The 17,079-nt window shown below is 40.1% G+C and overlaps 1 protein-coding gene across 1 annotated transcript in view; it reads left to right on the top strand.

The window, feature by feature from the left end:
• Nucleotides 1–308: 308 nt before the first annotated feature.
• The window catches only part of DMTF1 (cyclin D binding myb like transcription factor 1), a 28,684-nt gene continuing 11,913 nt past the window's right edge, over nt 309–17,079 (top strand). Inside the window, exons 1-10 of the mRNA XM_063397002.1 lie at nt 309–444; nt 6,832–6,948; nt 7,435–7,554; nt 8,485–8,579; nt 9,334–9,448; nt 11,590–11,666; nt 13,090–13,247; nt 14,051–14,083; nt 15,185–15,294; nt 15,897–16,125. Of these exons, the coding sequence (XP_063253072.1) occupies nt 6,840–6,948; nt 7,435–7,554; nt 8,485–8,579; nt 9,334–9,448; nt 11,590–11,666; nt 13,090–13,247; nt 14,051–14,083; nt 15,185–15,294; nt 15,897–16,125 (1,046 nt within the window). The 5' untranslated portion in view covers nt 309–444; nt 6,832–6,839. The remainder of the gene's footprint in view (nt 445–6,831; nt 6,949–7,434; nt 7,555–8,484; nt 8,580–9,333; nt 9,449–11,589; nt 11,667–13,089; nt 13,248–14,050; nt 14,084–15,184; nt 15,295–15,896; nt 16,126–17,079) is intronic.

Raw genomic sequence — 17,079 nt, forward strand, 5'->3', positions numbered from 1 at the left:
GTTCATGGGGTCTGTCCCCGGGCTCCCTCAGGAGGCGGGGAAGGCGCCGTGCGCTTTGTGGCGCCGCGGGCGCTCCGGGCCCCGCGCCGTGCGCTTTGTGGCGCCGCGGGCGCTCCGGGCCCCGCGCCGTGCGCTTTGTGGCGCCGCGGGCGCTCCGGGCCCCGCGCCGTGCGCTTTGTGGCGCCGCGGGCGCTCCGGGCCCCGCGCCGTGCGCTTTGTGGCGCCGGGAGCGCTCCGGGCCCCGCGCCGTGCGCTTTGTGGCGCCGGGCGGGCGGGCGGAAGCGCCGGGCGGGCGGGCGCGGGCCCTTCCGGCGGGCTCGCAGCGCCTCGCCCCGCCGCCGCCTCCGCCTCCCCCGCTCGCCGCCCGCCGCCGCCCGGCGCCTCCATCCTGGTACTTGGGAGTCTCCATCCTGGTTTCTCAAGTGCCCGGACCCAAAACAGGAAGTAAGTGCGCGGGGCCCTGCGGGATCGCAGGGCCGGGAGCTCCGGGCAGCGGCGGCGGCCGCGGGCGGAGGGGAGGGGACGGGGCGGGGAGCGGCCGTGTGCGGCCCCGCGGCTCGGCGCGCTCGGGCCGCGCTGCCGGCCGGGCGGGCAGGGCCGGGCGGGCAGCGGAGCCCGCGGCGGGTCCGTCCAGCGCCGCCGCCTGCCGAGGGCACGGGAAAATGGCGGCGGCCGCCCGGGGCCAAATGGCGGCGCTGGCGGCCGCGGGGCAGCGGAGCTGAGGCGGGCCCGGAGCCGCCGCCCCGGGGGCAGTGCCGGGGCAGGGGCAGGGCCGCTGCCTCCCGCCGGTGCTCCCCTGGGAGAGCCCTGCGCCAGCCCTGGGCCAGCCCTGGGCCGTGGCTCCCCGCCTTCCCGGGGAGCTGCCGGGCGGCGGGAGCGCTGCGCGCAGGGAGGAAGCGCACGGACCGACCGGCCCTGGAAATTACTGAACCCGGCTCCCTTGGGTGGGCAGGGCAAGGGGAGGCTGGCCAGCGCGTTTGTTTTGTTTATAATGTTACAATTTTTTAAATTATTTTTTTCTGGTTTTAACTCCCTCCCCCATACCTGGATATCTGGCCACCTGCACGATGGCATTTGAATTTCTCGATTTCCTCTCGCTGGGTCTGTGCTTGGGGTATCCTGAACTTGTGGGTTTTATCTGTTTTGTTTCACAATCTCTTCTTTTTCCCAGCGAGATTTGTGATTTGAGGTTGCTTAGGGCAAGTGGAGTCTTAAATATTCGACTCTGCCACGATCAGGCGTCCGAAAAGCCTGTATTTCCCCCCACCTTTTTTTTTTTTTTAATTTATTTTTTATTTTGTGGTCTCTTTATTGTTGGTTGTGCCCTTGGGCATGGTGAAGTGTGTTACACTTGTACCGGCTACTTCTTCAGCTGACTGATAAGATTTATTTGTATGTATTCATTCACAAAGAGTTACCCTGTTCAGCCCCACCTGGCCATTGTTAGTTGAAGTAATCTAGCAAATGCTTTTTGTTTGCCAGCGCTGCTCTGGCTTCAGATGTAAGTTGGCCTCTTGACAGGATAGTTAGAATTCCTTTGCAGAACCAGGAGATGCAGGTTCTGCATTAAGATGGATGCATCTTATTCTGGTTTTTATTTACATAATTTCACGTGATTATAATAATAAATAATTTCGTGATGTTTTATGACTTACTGAAAAGATTGAACATTAATTATAACTCCTCAAGTAGAATGTCCCAAAATACTGATTTTTGTCTTAACCACACAAAATTATAAAAAGTGGTCATATAAGAGACAAAGACCTCTCTACTGTGTTTAGTATATTCTAACAGGTTCGATTTTTTTGAGCATTGTTTCTGTGCTTTTCTGTCCATCAGAAAGCAAGGAAGACTTATTTTTGCTTATCAGTCTTACACTTAGGATAATTTTTCTTATTTTTCTTGCATGCTAAAATTCTACCCATTGTTTATAAAAATGAAGAAGTGCTGAAATGCTTAGGATGGAACTGGATTAACATGAAGGGAAAATAACTTTAATACATATGATAGCTAGAAAGATTTCTATTTCTATCCATAGTCATAACCTTGTGCCTGACAGCCAATTCCTGAAAAAGAAAACTTAAAACTTTCTGTGTTTATTTCTTTTGAAAGAGCGAGGACATAGGTTTTATTTTGTTTGGTGCTGTTTTTTTCCCCTGTGTGACATTTAAAGCATGCTCAGTGCTTTTTATTAAACTTTTAATGGACAGGCTAAAACTCATGGAGTTCTGCCAAATTTGAATCAATGCAAATGAGAACACTTTGTCCCATTGTGTCTCCCATATATTCTGTTCAGTGGTGGCCCACTTCTCGTAAGGACCACTGATGAGTAGGATGTAACTAAAGGACTAAAGAGCTGTAATCTCATGCTGATACAGATTAATAAATCCTTGTATGCCTCAGACTTAGATCTCTGCATCCTTGTGATTGGTGTCTGCCTAGTTTGGTTCCTTTTTGTATCCTTTGTTGGAAGCTGTTAGAGAAAATTTCTGTGTGGTGGAATTTTAAATTTGAGCAGAACCCATTTGGTCTGGAGTGAGGTTGGGGGGATGGATTGTTGAATATTAGAATAAGAGCACTGGCACTAGTTGAATAATAAAAACTCCAGATTATGTGCTGGAATACTAACTCAGTGTGGAATACAGTGAACATTCAGGCTTCCTAAAATAAGAGGTCCTGTAATGACTTTGTTTCCTTAGTGTTAGTCTTGAACAAGTGCCTCAAAATCCCAAGACATTCCATGGGATTGTTCCAGTTAAATGCCACAGTAACTGGAAACCATCCTTCAATTTTTGCTTTTAACAGGACTTAGTGAAATATACCTATTAACCAATGCAAAGAACACAGCCTTTAATACAACTTACTATAGAAATTTTAAAAGATTTACAGCAGTCTGCTGAAGACTAGACATAACATTCAGTTAATAATTAGGAGCAATGACAGAATTCTGTCTGTGAGAGTAAAAATACTGTTTCTTAGAATGCTTAATTTTTACAGCCCACAGAACAATTGAGCCCATCTGCCTGATGACAGCTATTTAGAATTAAAGGAATTTTGTATTAGGATGTTATTTTTTTTCAGCTTGGTGTAAAATCAGCTTTGTGGGGTTTTTTTTTCTGCCATAACTTTGCTGCATGCTTCCCAGATAAATAAGAACGGCTTTATTATGTGGCTTTAGTGGAAAACTTATATTGGAATTCTGCATTAAATGAGTCTTGTGGACAAAGTATTTTCCCACCTCTTGGGCTGCAAGTCGAGGCCTGTTTGAAACTGTAATGCTGCTCTGAAAAATGCTGAGTTTGATGAATACACACAGAAATCCAACAAGGCAAAACATGCTTATTGAATTGACATTGATTTCTAAGGTGCTATTTCATTATGGATTATGGCATCCACACTTTTGGTGCTTGTCTATCCAACACTGTTCTCATCCCCTAAATCTAACACCCTCCTTCAGAGCATGAAATATTAGTGATAGATTGGCATCTCTGTAACGAATGTGTATGAATCAAAGATTAAAGAAAACCCTTGAGTTGTTAATTTCAAATTCAAGTAGGCCTTTTGTTTAAAATAAAACTTGTTTGCATTTCCAAAAGCACACTTAGTGAAAGAAGGTGATATTTTGGAGGTGATGAGACTACTCAGGTCCTAATTCTGACTAATTAAGAAACCTTGGCTGTCATTTACTTTGCATTTAGCTCTTGCCAGAGCAGATGTGCCCGAGCAGATGTGTGGATGTGCAGGTGTAATGAGCACAAGTCACACAGCACATCCCAGAGCCTGTGCCGTGGGCTGGCACTGCTGAGCACAGCTCCGGCTGCGGCGCTGGGATGGATCCAGTGCGGCCGGCACCAGGAGAAGGCACCACAGGGCCTTCTGAGCCCCATGTGAATGTGTTGTGTCTGATGTGTGTTCATCTGAGCATCATTATTTAATGGTTACGTCATTATTTTAGTGTGAAACAATGAGGTTTGTAAGATCTGGAGATTGTTTCCTATTCGCTCAAAAGAACCACCGCAGTTATTCCTGATTTTGGTCACTCATTCATGTATTAATGTGTGGGGTAAATGGAGCTTGAAAGAGCCTGGTTCGTTATTTTTTCTTTCAGTTTTCTTGTGTTTGTATGGTTTAATGAATAAAAAATAGTGTCCAAAATATGCATTTGACTTCGACTTCATTCCTCATGTTCTTTCTACTCAGTTTTCAGTTGTGGTCCAAGGCCACATGGATTAAAGTTGATGGGAATCAAATCAAGGATTTGGCTCTTATTAAGTTTTTATCAAGGCTTGGTCCAGCTTATTACCTTTACTCAGAAAATGTAGGATACACTCAATCTTGACTACCTTACACAGAGCATCATTATTTTTCTGCAGTTTGTGGGAGCTCGAGCTGACAGCTGCAGATGTGTGACTTGCTCAGAGAAGTCATTGGTGTTCTCAAATGTGCTGCCTCAGCCACTGTCTGGTAAATCCTGTTACAGCTCTGGATGGAAGTGTCAGGGTAGCAGCTACTGATGCTGGTGTAGCTCTCTCCCTCTCTCTGGGAATGCCATATTTGGATGTGTGCATCCCTTTTATGCTATGTCCTGTCCCTTCCTAACTTGCAAACCAGCAAGGCAGAGAATGTAAAGGGGATTAATTGCCCCATGTTTTTTATTTGATAGCCAAATCCTCTAAATATACAGATTGATTTTCATAAAGTCTTGAGTAGCTGCTGAAAGAATGACCCTGCTTTGCTGTGCCTGCACTCAATTTTCATCAGTTTTCCTAGAAAAGAAGGAATGGTCTACTCTGTTGTCTGCTGTGGATGGTGCTATAGTTTCCACTGCTTTCAGAACAGCTGTAGGTGAAGTAAATGACTGTTGTAATGTGTCTTATAAATCTCATGTCTTTCAGGCCCCTGAAATGGTGAAAAGAAAAATGGGTGCTTTCAACTGCTTGTAGAAAAATGTTGTGACAACTAGTTGACATAAAACTAAGAAATAATCTTCCACCTCATTTCCAGTAACTTCAGGGCTTTTTACTACAGCAGCCACTGTAGTAAAACTATAATGAATATGAAAAAGAGAATCTGTTTATTTTGGCCCAGTTTGTTCACTCCCCAGAAGCTAAATTAATAACTTAAAACTGGGTTGAAACAGTTACCGTCTGCTAATTTAGCTGTAACGCTTTGCATGTCTTTCTTCGTGTTTAACATTAAGGATGCCTCATTGATTCCTAAAATCAGTCTCACAGCCATGCAGCAAACAGCAGCTTCTAGTGAAGGATAGAGCACAGGCTGTAAAACTCAGCAGCAGATGAATCCCAAGGAAGTTACTCCCTCCCACGCTTGCATGTAGCAAGGAATTGTTGCTGTTGGTAGATGTGAAAGTAAGTTTGAGAACCCTCTGATTTAAAATGTCAGTGGTATCTGAAATTTTTTACGTGTTCAGAAGAGTAATATCACTTCATTTGAGGAATCAGTCCCTGTGTGTGCTTAAAGATGTGCCAAATCTTCAACAACCTCAAGAGGTGAGACGTAGTTTTTTAGAAAGACTGGTGGTAGTTTTATCTTTCTAGGATAACACTTCTCTTGGGAATCTTCAATACTGAAGAGCATGTTTTCTGATTAAAAATTAAATAATCTCCTGCTGATGCAATGTTAACAGTATACAGGGAATTTGAAATCCAGGTTGTAAATTCCACTTTCATATGGGTATATGGGTATCCCTGCCTAGTACATGGAAAATTTGTAATGTATTTGCAATCTCTTTTTTCTAAAGCTATAGCCAGGTATTTTTTAACAACATTTTGGCTTCAAAATAGAAGTTAGAAGTAATTTTAAAAGTTAAAAGTAATTAAAAGATGTTGTTATTGACATATGAATAAACTCAGAAAAAGGACTGAGCAGTTAAAGGAGGAGTAGATTATATTTTCTTTTTACAAATCTCTGCCAAAGTCAACAAAAGCAGGCTTAAAACTGATGAAATCTTTGCAGTTTCTGGATATTTTAGATGTGATTTCATTTAGCTTTTGCAGCAGCAAAGTTTGCATCTCTTTGTATCTGGATAAAACTTTTGTTGTGGGGTTCTGTTTTTTCTATTTCAGAATTACTGCTGGTGGCTTCATAGAATGTCTTAGAAACTTTGTTTGATTGCAGTACTTTTATACTGGAAATGAAATTATCAGAGACACTTCACATTGCCCTAATTCTTTGACTTCAATGTATATGACTTATCCTGGATTACTTGTTCTCTCTGTAGCTTTTTGTACCAGTGATTGCCTGCAACCAATTTATCTGTTGTTCTTGTTGTTTAAATGCTAAAGAAAAAATGCAAGTTTCACATTTAGTTATATGCATAGAAGGAGAATAAAACTTTGCAAGTTTGCAGTCTATAAATAGGGCAGCTGTGACTAATAGGACGCTAGAAAAATATTTGTCAGTCCTGACTAGCTTTCAGTTCTATTATAGCAGAATTATTAAATTAACAGTGGAACGAATTCTGGAGAAAAATCATCAGATGTGAGGAACTCAGAAATGTTGAAAAAGTAATAGCCTAGGTTTGTGTTTGAAAAAAAAATCACTAGATTGCAAATCCTCCTAATAGGGAGTTTAGGTGCTATTTTTAACTGGAAAAGTTACTTTAAAGCTATTTGGTTTTACCCCGTGCAATATATGTGTGCAGGACAGTGAAGGTAGGTGAATGTCTGAAATAGTGAATTTTCATGTGAAGGAGCAGACTCATCATTCCCTGTGGGAGTTTGTGCTGGTTGTTTGGGGTGTGGAAGCAGCATTATGGTCCAGATGGACTCCAGCTTATGCAGAAACATAATCTGTGTGTTGCTCTTTCAGGTTTGAGTATGAGCACAGTTGAAGAAGAGTCTGACACAGTGACAGTAGAAACCGTGAACTCTGTGACTTTGACTCAGGATACTGAAGGGAACCTAATTCTTCATTGCCCTCAAAATGGTACAGAATTGTATTGCATAGTATTTTCCTTTTTCTTCTTTGTTTTGATTGATCTGACTACCATACATCCCTGCCCACAAATTCTGTGAGCAATATAGGTGCAGTTTACTGTGCAGGAATTGTTCTGCTTTGGTTTAAAGAATGATAAAGTGTTGAATTAGGTATAAATCCCAAAACTCTGTGTGTGTGCCCAACAAAGATACAGCTGCTGTGAAACAGATTCTTAGAACCAAGCACGTACCTAAGTTTGTGTAGACTGATTTGTGTTCTGCAGAATATGGATGAAATTTTCAAAGGCAGTGCATGTTGAAGAAAGCATGTGAGCTGATCTTGCCCACAGCTTAGGCCAGGTTCCTGGGCAGCAGCAAAGCACTGAACCAGCCTGGCAGATTTGCTTCTATTTGCTTTGGCCTGCTTTTTAGGAGAGCTCTGTCCAAGGCTCCACTTAGCTTACAGGAAGTAATCTGGGTGTGTTTTTGTTCTCAGAAAATGATGAAGTAGATTCTGAAGACAGCTCTGAACCTCCACACAAGAGGCTTTGCTTATCAGAGGATGATCAAAGCCTTGATGATTCTACTCCATGTATTTCTGTTGTTGCAGTTCCAAGTAAGTTCCTTTATGTACTCCTGTAGCAGATAAGAGCTGTTGGTAAAGACTAAAAGTGGACTCTTGAATCACAGTAGAGTATTCTGCATGGGGTTTTTTCTTCCTAATTTTATTAATATGCTTAGGTGTCATTTATTTTTTCAGTCTCGGATAGTTTTGCAGCAATTAGTACTGGCAAAATAAGCCTCTGTTAAAGTAGTTTAGAGACGTGCAGGCACAGGTGTATTGAATAAAATGAAGAATAAATAAATGAACAACTAGATGCTCTGCTGCAAAGAGATTTGAGGTTTTTTAATGATCAGACAGTACAGTTAGTATTTCAGTGTTTTGTAATATTGAGGTGTATGTAAAAGAGATTGGTGTCAAAAAGACGGGATGAATACTGAATTAGTCTTTCAGAAATTGATTGAGTATTAGAAAGTTTAACATAATCTCCCAAAGGGAGACAGAACCAAATATAGTTAAAATACCAATTTACAGTATCTAGAGTGCCTGTTTATTTGGTGGAACTAGGTAGAAATTCCTTAGAAGTAAAGGTATTATCATAGTGAAGCTGAAGGAGGACTGGGGAAAATGCATGCAGCCAAAAGATGTGAATGTTGGTCTTTAGTAACAGGAAATTATTTGAGGTAGGGCTGGAAAAGAAATATTAATACAGTTTCAAATTTTTACATCAAACACATTTTGTTTATGTTTCACATTAGGTCATACTTGTAAGCATAAAACTGAAGGTTTCAAAATCCATATTTAAATTTTATGAAGAGAAGCAGTTGATAATCATGTTAGTGAATTTACTGTGTCAGCAAATAAATAAAGCTCAAATAAGGCTCTTCACAATTTTCATTTCAAAGGTAGCAATTTATAAAAATTGTAAAATGTGTAAAAAATGCTTCAGGAGTTAAGTATACAACTAACTTACCCATTCTGAAGTTTCAGAAAATGATCAGAGCTTTGAGGTGACCATGACTGCTACCACTGAGGTAGCTGAAGATGAGATTAATGAAGGAACTGTTACCCAGATTCAGGTACAGTAAAACTTCAAAATTTACCTATTTGATGTATGCTTTTATTTAAATTGAAATGAAAAGGGAAACAAGTATCAGAAATGCTTACTAAATGAATAAGACTCCTTGAAACAAATGTATGTGAGCATGGATGTTGTTTATGAAAATGCTGCTCTGTAAAAAGACAGTTGAATAATTTTATGTATGAGGGAGGTTATTTGTAGTCTTAAGTTACTGCACAAAGAGCAATACTGCAAAGAGTAATAGAGGTAACCCCTCCACTGGTGATTATGTGCTCTGTTGTGATCTGCATGGAATATGAGTTTATCTGTTATTTCTGTCATTCTTTGGTTAATAGTTAAGCTTTTTAACAGACTTAAATAGGCTTTGTCTTGTCACCAGTCCTGACAGTTACATGCAGTTTTCATTGTGGGTATACCATGTTTAAAAGTTCTAGACTGGAGATGCTGGATATAATCCTGTTTCCACCACAGCCAGTGAGACTCTTCTTACTTACAGTACATTAAACAAGATGAAGAATGCCACCTAATTATTTCTCACAACAGTTGTATATTAATATGCTAAATCTTACTCAGGTCTTTTAAGAAAGGTGATAGTTCCAATGCCATATCTAAGACATGACACTTCTGAGCAGTCAGCATGGTGAGGAGGTGTGCTGATTGAATTTTCCTTCAAATTATGTCTCCCTGTTAATTGCAAAGTGATATAAACAGCTGAATATCTGACTGTATCATTTCATATTGGTCTTTTCAAGATTCTTCAGAATGAACAGCTGGATGAAATCTCCCCACTGGGCAATGAAGAAGTATCAGCTGTTAGTCAAGCCTGGTTCACAACCAAAGAGGATAAGGATTCTCTAACCAATAAAGGTAGGGTATTTCAAATGCAGTTCTCCCCTGCTGTAGAAAGGTGACCTATTCCAAATGTCCCAGAACATTTTGCAAGTTGCATAAAGTAATTTCTGGTCTGGCTTTTGGAGATGGGCCAGTGGTGACAATAGTGGCCACTGTTAGTGGAGAAGGGCTGTGAGTGCTGTGGGTGAGCCCAGATGGGGCAGAGAGTTGTGTTTGCCTGGTCAGGGGTGGGAAGCTGCAGCTGAAGTAGGGGACACCAAGAAAAAAACAGTCCATGCTCAGGTTAATGTAGTTCCTTCAGAAGAAGAGGGCTCCTGCAGACCAGGACCTAATGAAATAATCCCTGCTACTCCTAAAACTTCCATCCCTCTGGGCATTCCTCCCTTTCCAAGTATATTTGTGCAATCATGTAGTAGCTGCTGAACTCAAGAGCTTTTCTTTTTCTTTTCTCCCCTCAGGGGAAGTGCCTTTCTAAACCTAGAGAAAAAACTCAGTGTCAAATGAAGATTGTTGTCTCTCTGATTTCCTCAGCCCCTCTACGGTTTCTCTTTAACTTTTAATTTTTCTAGAGGAAAATTTTTTTTTCAGTCAGTTTAAAGCAACTCTCTTTTTTGTTAAAAACCCTTTAGGAAGAGACAGAGCATTGTCAAAGGAGGGCACTCAGTCTTTTAAGAGATTAATAACTTGAGGAAGACTTTTTAGTAAAATATGCCAAGAAAAATATTTGAGAATCTCTACTGGCTGAACTTTTCTTGTGAGCTCTGTGGTTTGTCACAGAGATCAGCAGTGGAGGAATGCCAGTGTGTGTCTTCTTTTACAGTAGCTCAGACTTTGGTATGTGTTGCCTGAGCTCATCATTTTATAACAATCTCCACTTGATAATGCTTTCTTCCCAGACCTGTGGGCAATCTTGACTATGAATATGCAAACATGTGAAGGGCAGAATATGTGTCCTTTCCTAAAACAGTTTGGTTTTATTAAAGGTTATTCCATGTAAAGAGTAGCAGTGTCCCATTAAGTCAGTTCAGAGGCTTGGACCTGTGTGAATCACAGTTTCAGAAATACATTATTTTTCTGTCTCTGTAACTGTGGAAGAAGAGATTGAAGTTCTGGGGCACAGGGAAACCGTACTCTCTCACCAGTTCAAATGGAATTAGAGATAATGCCTGTACTTTTCATTGTAATTGGATTTGAGTAAACACTCTCTCTGGTGTGTTCTGTCTCTCAGCTCTGGTAATTAGCAGGCTGAGAAGGAAGTACCCTGATTTTTCTGAGCAGAGGTGGGCAGGTAGCCAGCACACACCAGTATGTAAACTGGGTCACACCAGCATAAGCTCAATTAAAAGTGTGGTATGACCATAAGAGGCAAAAAGGATAATTTAAAGGAGGAAGGTTTTAATGTTTTATTGATAGACTTCAAGTTTGAAATTTTCTCTCTGAATAAAATGGGTTGGGTTTGCTTTTAAAGCTTAGCTGGCATTGTAGTTACTAAGGGCATAGACAGAGAAGAAACATTATTTGTTTCTATTGGTTTGCCACTTTTATTTGGGGAACTAAAAGACCCACCACAAGGTTTTATGTTGACTGTGACCCCTCAGCATTACTCCCAGTGCAAAAAGAAGGAGAGAGATGGGGACCAGCTTGTCAGAAAAGGCTAAATGGAGCATTTACCTCTATGAAAAGCACTCACAGTAGGTGGCACTACTCTCATGTTCAGAAGTGTTGAGGCATGCAAGAGAACCCCACCTTGTTGCCAATTCCTCAGGTAGTCTTCTGAGTCATATTTTAAGTTCCAGCTTCTGGAATCATTTTGAGTGCATGGAAATTTCAGCTGTCAGTTTAAAGACAGAAATTTTCTAGTTGCAGCTGAAAAGAAAGCCTGAAAATGTGACTTGACAGCACGTAGAGGAGTTCATGCTGTTTTTAAAAATGGGATGTTTTTGAAGAGGGGTCTGACTCACATTATTTAAGTATTAGCTGATGGTTACTGTCAGTTATGAAATAACATCTGTTTAAAATTAATGCTAGTTATATTTTAGTAGCTAAAATTATTTTTTTCCTTGTTAATTGCAGTATGGGTCATGTTTTCAGATACTTCTGTTCTTGCTGTTTTTCTGGCCTTCACTTCAGTGATTAGTTGTCATTTCTATTTTCAGGCCACAAATGGAAGCAAGGGATGTGGTCAAAGGAAGAAATTGACATTTTGATGAGTAACATTGAGCGTTATTTAAAGGTACGTTTAGAACATGTTCCCTGCTCTTGATGTGGTGATGCAGTTCCAAAGAAAACAACTTTATCCCAGTATATGCAATGAGTGATTCAAATTGGTTGTTGTAGGAATGGTCATTACCCATTTGAAGTACATAAGAAAATTTTATTCATAGACAGGATTTAGGTACTACAGAATGTAGCATTGCTTTTAATTTTAGTACTAGATATAGCCCATTTTGAGCATCCTGACATGACATTTTACATGGCTAAATCTCTTTTTCTGACTGTACACTGAGGATTCACTCATAAAACCTTTATTGAAGATGGTGGAAAAAATATTGCACTAGCAGTAGAGATAATTTTCCTTGCTGAGCACTGAATACAACTTCCAGCTGTCCTTGGTGCCAAGTCTGTGATTGTGCACTACACTAACAGGATGCCTGTGTCTGCTTTCTTTCCTTTAAATTATTGGGGTCAGAGTTCAGTGTAAATGGGCTCGTGGTGAACGTGCTGATGGTGAGAATTGCCCATAAGTCCTATTTGTGGTAGGCTTGCAGCTGAGAATATTTGAGCTGAACCCTTACAACTGAGAATATATAGCCTGGATACTACAGTTTCACCATCCCTCACTTGTGGTTTTTAAAAAAACCCCTGAATTTAGTGTTCATTGGGATAAAAATCCACATTATTAGTTGAAGAGTGTGTCTGCCCACACACATATTAGAGTTTCTGCCACAAAATCATTCATGGGTAATACTGCATTTTAAATCTAGTGAAGCTTTTTTAAGCTAGCTAAATAACTTTCATGAGTTACTGATAAATCATTTGATTCATTCTTGTCCCATTTACCTGCTTTCTTGTACTGATTTGAATAATTGAACTATAGTGGTTGTTAGTTTAAGCTGAAGTTAAACTTTATTATTATACTTCACTGCTTTGTTTTTGTATTGAATTTATTTGAGTTTCCATCAGAACAAGAAGAGTAGTTTAATTGAAAGAAGTTGCTTTTGCATAAGGAATATCTAAAATTTTGTAATAAATCAGTATAGCACTGTTTGACAACCTTCCCTTGTATGGCCCCAGACTAATTCCACCACAGTACATATTCCATGATGTTCTATGTGATGGTTCAATTTTTGATCTTAAAATATACATGGGACAGATTTTTTCCTTATATGTAGATAGGTGTTAAAATTCTGTGTCTCCCTGGACTCCAACATAAAAATACCAAAACAAAACCTACTGTTCAAGGGTTTGTATTTGAGGGAGCTGTTCCATAAATACTCAGTTTTATTTTGGGCTGTAGTATTTGTGACACACAGAAAATTGCATCATGGCTTCAGTTCTTGTGTTCTACTTTTTGATTCCTAGGAGACTTTATCTAAGGTGTTTTGTTTGTGGTTTTTGTTTTTTTGTTTGTTTTTTTTTTAAATGCTTTGTTCTAGGCCCGTGGAATAAAAGATGCCACTGAAATTATATTTGAAATGTCTAAAGATGAAAGAAAAGATTTCTACAGGACAATAGCTTGGGGTCTGAATCGGCCTCTCTTTGCTGTCTATAGAAGAGTTCTTCGCATGTATGATGACAGAAACCATGTTGGAAAGTATGAAACCCTCTAATGCTGCATGGTTTTATTGGTATGAGTAGGGTCATGTATTTATGCTTGACATGTTCTTTGTGAGACAGAAAATTTTAGCCAAATAAACCTAGATATTGCTGATGTGTCACCTCTGCTCAATTCTGATAGATCATCCTTGGCAAGAGTTGTGTTCAGTTGATGGTATTCAATGACAGCTTAAAAAATAGACAAAAAACCCAAAAGAAAGGTGAATAACAGATTCTGATGTGATGAGAGTACTTGCACACAAGCATGGATCTACTGAGATTTACCTTTTTCTAGAGGTGTGACCTGGAAGTAATTGATCTTCACCCCTTACGCCCTTGCTTGCCTTAAAGCAGTGGTCTGGTGCTATCCAGAAAGGATATTATATTATAGTTTTTGAATGTAGTTGAAAATTAAAAATATCTTCTCAGTGCTGATACATTTTTATGATGGAAAGTCAGCTTTATGGTGATGGTGACCTGGGACAGTAAGAAAGAAGCTATTTCTTTGAAAGACTAATGCAGAAAATTCTAATTCTGTTCATAGGAGTAAGATCACAGAGAATGAGGGATTTTTCTGACAAATGAGAGGAATCTTATACCAGTTAACCTTAGACATGCACTGATGTGGAAAATGGCATTCGTTCCTCACATTCTTCTGAAGTATTCAGTCAGATTGTTTCTTACAGCTGAAATTCTTAATCTCTTATAACTAAATGTGTGCTGTGTGGTTAGTAAAATAAAAATATTTCTGCTGTATGCTTTCTGTTTAAAATAATGTCTTTTTGTTTACCTGTTGCTTAGGTATACTCCTGAGGAAATTGAAAAGCTTAAAGAGTAAGTTATCTTATGAACAAGGTCACTCTTCCTTGTTTATATTTAGTAGCTTGATCAATTTTTAAACGTTTCCTTATATGAAATCACTAAAGAGTTACAAATAAATTTGACTGCTCCAACACTATCCAAAGAAAAATAAAACTACATTTGGATTATTTTAAAATATTTTTCTAATGTATGTTCAGGCCCTTACAATATGCAACAAAGTTCTAAAGCAAGGATTCTGTTGTAACTAGGAATGTTTCAGATTTTTACAAGCACAGTCAATATTTGTGGTTATGAGAAACAGAAGTTCCTTTTCTTTACGAAATCTGAACAAAGGTTATTCCCAAAGGAAGTGGCAGGTCAAGAGTAGGATCTCCCCTAGGAAGAATTACAGATACATAAATTATCAGTACAGCTCAGAAAGCCTGATTTTGAATATGAACCTGATAGATCAAGGAGATGGGGCTGCAGACTTTAACCCCTCCTGCACATTTCCAGGGTTGAGCAGTTGGAGGAAACTGCTGGACTGAAGGAAGGGAATATATTGCATTGCATTGATGGATCTGTTTGGATCAATTGAACTGGTTGTGCCATTCACAAGGTGGTTCCAGATGTGTCAGAGCTAGTCATGGGTCAATATTTTAAGCAACCTGCTATCATGTGAAGGAGGAGGATGATTGCTAAAATGATGAATGTGTTTATGCAGTGTTCTGCTTAATTTAGATTGTGGGATGCCTGGATTTTCATCAGACATTATTTAAAATTCTCAAGTGCTCCCTACACCACCTGAAAATCATTGAGGTACCTGTATAGAATGGAAATGAGCCATTTATCTAAACATTCATATTGTGTTTAACACACTCATTAAGGCTCACAGTCTTCCTACAAGACAGATAGGCATTTTATAAGTATCTTGTGGCTTAGCTGGTCCAAAAAGCTTCTAGAAACACATAGGAAAAAGTAGCAGAAAATATTAATAGTCAGGTAGCAAAGTGATTTCCCTATTCTCTCTTTAAACCTGTAAACTGCACATTCATCCTGTTTTTATTAGAGAATATTTGATTTTTTGGTCGTTTCCTAACTGGTTATAGTGCTAATGAGCACATTTCTCTTCAGGCTGAGAGTAAAGCATGGTAATGACTGGGCCACAATAGGAGCTGCCCTGGGGAGAAGTGCTTCATCTGTAAAGGATCGATGTAGACTGATGAAGGATACCTGCAACACAGGTGAGGTAAATGCTGGTGTCAGAAATGGATGTTCTGGTAAAAATTCTGTCCCTTGTGTTTGATGGTTATAAACTTACCCTGTGTGTTTGGTGTCAAGAGACAAAATGTAAATATATTGCATTTTGTAATGTATACATTACAAAATATATACATTGCAAAATGTAATGTATTTAAGTATAAAGGAAAATTCAGTCAGACCTCATGTGAATAATGTCCACTAAATTGTTGCATGGTTAATTCACTCCAGCTAATACAGTTCAGATAGCTTGGATCATGCTTTGGTCACTCTTTGGACAAGTTCTGTGTGGCCTTATTCATCTGTGAGAGGAAGAGAAAAGGGAAATTTAGTAGCAGAGAAAAGGGAAATTTAGTAGCAGAGAAAAGGGAAATTTAGTAGCAGAACAATGGAATTGTTAATTTGTTAATCAAGAATGGATATAATATAAATTGTTAGTAATTAATAACAGTTACATCTTCACAAGTTAATAGTTGCATCTGGAATAAGGTGTTGGACACGGAAGTTAAATATCTCCTGGCATGTTAGGGATCAGAACACAGGCTATGTGCTGCTAGTAAAGTTGGAGGGCTTCTTTGTCTTTCAGGAAAGTGGACAGAGAAGGAAGAAAAAAGACTGGCAGAAGTAGTGCACGAGCTGACAAGCACAGAGCCAGGTGACATTGTCACCCAGGGCGTGTCGTGGGCTGCAGTGGCGGAGCGGGTCGGGACGCGCTCGGAGAAGCAGTGCCGCTCGAAATGGCTCAACTATCTCAACTGGAAACAAAGCGGGGGCACCGAGTGGACCAAGGAGGATGAAATAAATCTCATCTTGAGGTTCGTCATTTTAGTTACTTTTAAAGGTTTGTAATATGTGTTGCTAGCAGGATTCCATTGGGGTCCATTTTGCTGGTTTCCTAGACACTGAAAATTCTAGAACCTTCCAAAAATCACTGCTGTGTTTACAGTTCCCAGAGATTTATTATTGAACGTATTTTTTGTTTTTTGTTTTTTTAGTGAATGTTAGTGTTCGTGAAAGGTGTCAGATTGAAAACCCTGGAGACTGAAGTCTTCTTTATTCCACAGAAAAGGTACAGCACAGGCAGCAAACCGTGCAAGCTTCCCACACGTTGCCCCACCGATGCGCTTTAACCCTTAACTGGAGGGTAGCTCAGTCTCCCTGCCCGTTCAGTCCTTGGCCTCTCTGCTGAGATGACCAACAAGGGTCAAGTGTGGTGGTGGTTTCTGTGATGTGGACATCTTGTCTACAAAGAGCTAAACTGAGACTGCAAATTAATTTCATGTAGGCCACCAAACACTGATTGGATATCAGCATCTCTGACTACATTTGAACTGGCAACCTGGTAGTGACTTTGGAAATCTTTTGCTCTCTCCAGTCCTCCTCCCATTTTGAATGCCTTTAACTCAGGCTTTTTAGCCAGTGGATTTTTATGGTTGGGTGGGAATAAAAAGCCAAGACATCCAGGGAATCTAAGGATTACTTACAAAGTAGTATTAACAAATCTACTGAAGCTATTTGACATGAACTCAAAATGAGGAGCCTGATTCCACATTTCAGAAGGTGCTGAGTATATTTCTTAGTATTTCTGGTTTGGTCTGTCCAGATATCCTTTACTCATCCTGCAGAGTTGGTTTTGGTAGTTTTTTTCATTTTTACTTTTTTCTTTCTTTAGCTAGCAAGAGTGCTCTTGCTTTGTTTGTGAAGAGGACTTTTCTTAACTTCCACAAAAATACTTTCTCCTCACTATTCACCTCTCTTTTATATGCTCC

Source organism: Prinia subflava, chromosome 4, assembly GCF_021018805.1.
Source record: "Prinia subflava isolate CZ2003 ecotype Zambia chromosome 4, Cam_Psub_1.2, whole genome shotgun sequence".
Taxonomy (NCBI): Eukaryota; Metazoa; Chordata; class Aves; order Passeriformes; family Cisticolidae; genus Prinia; species Prinia subflava.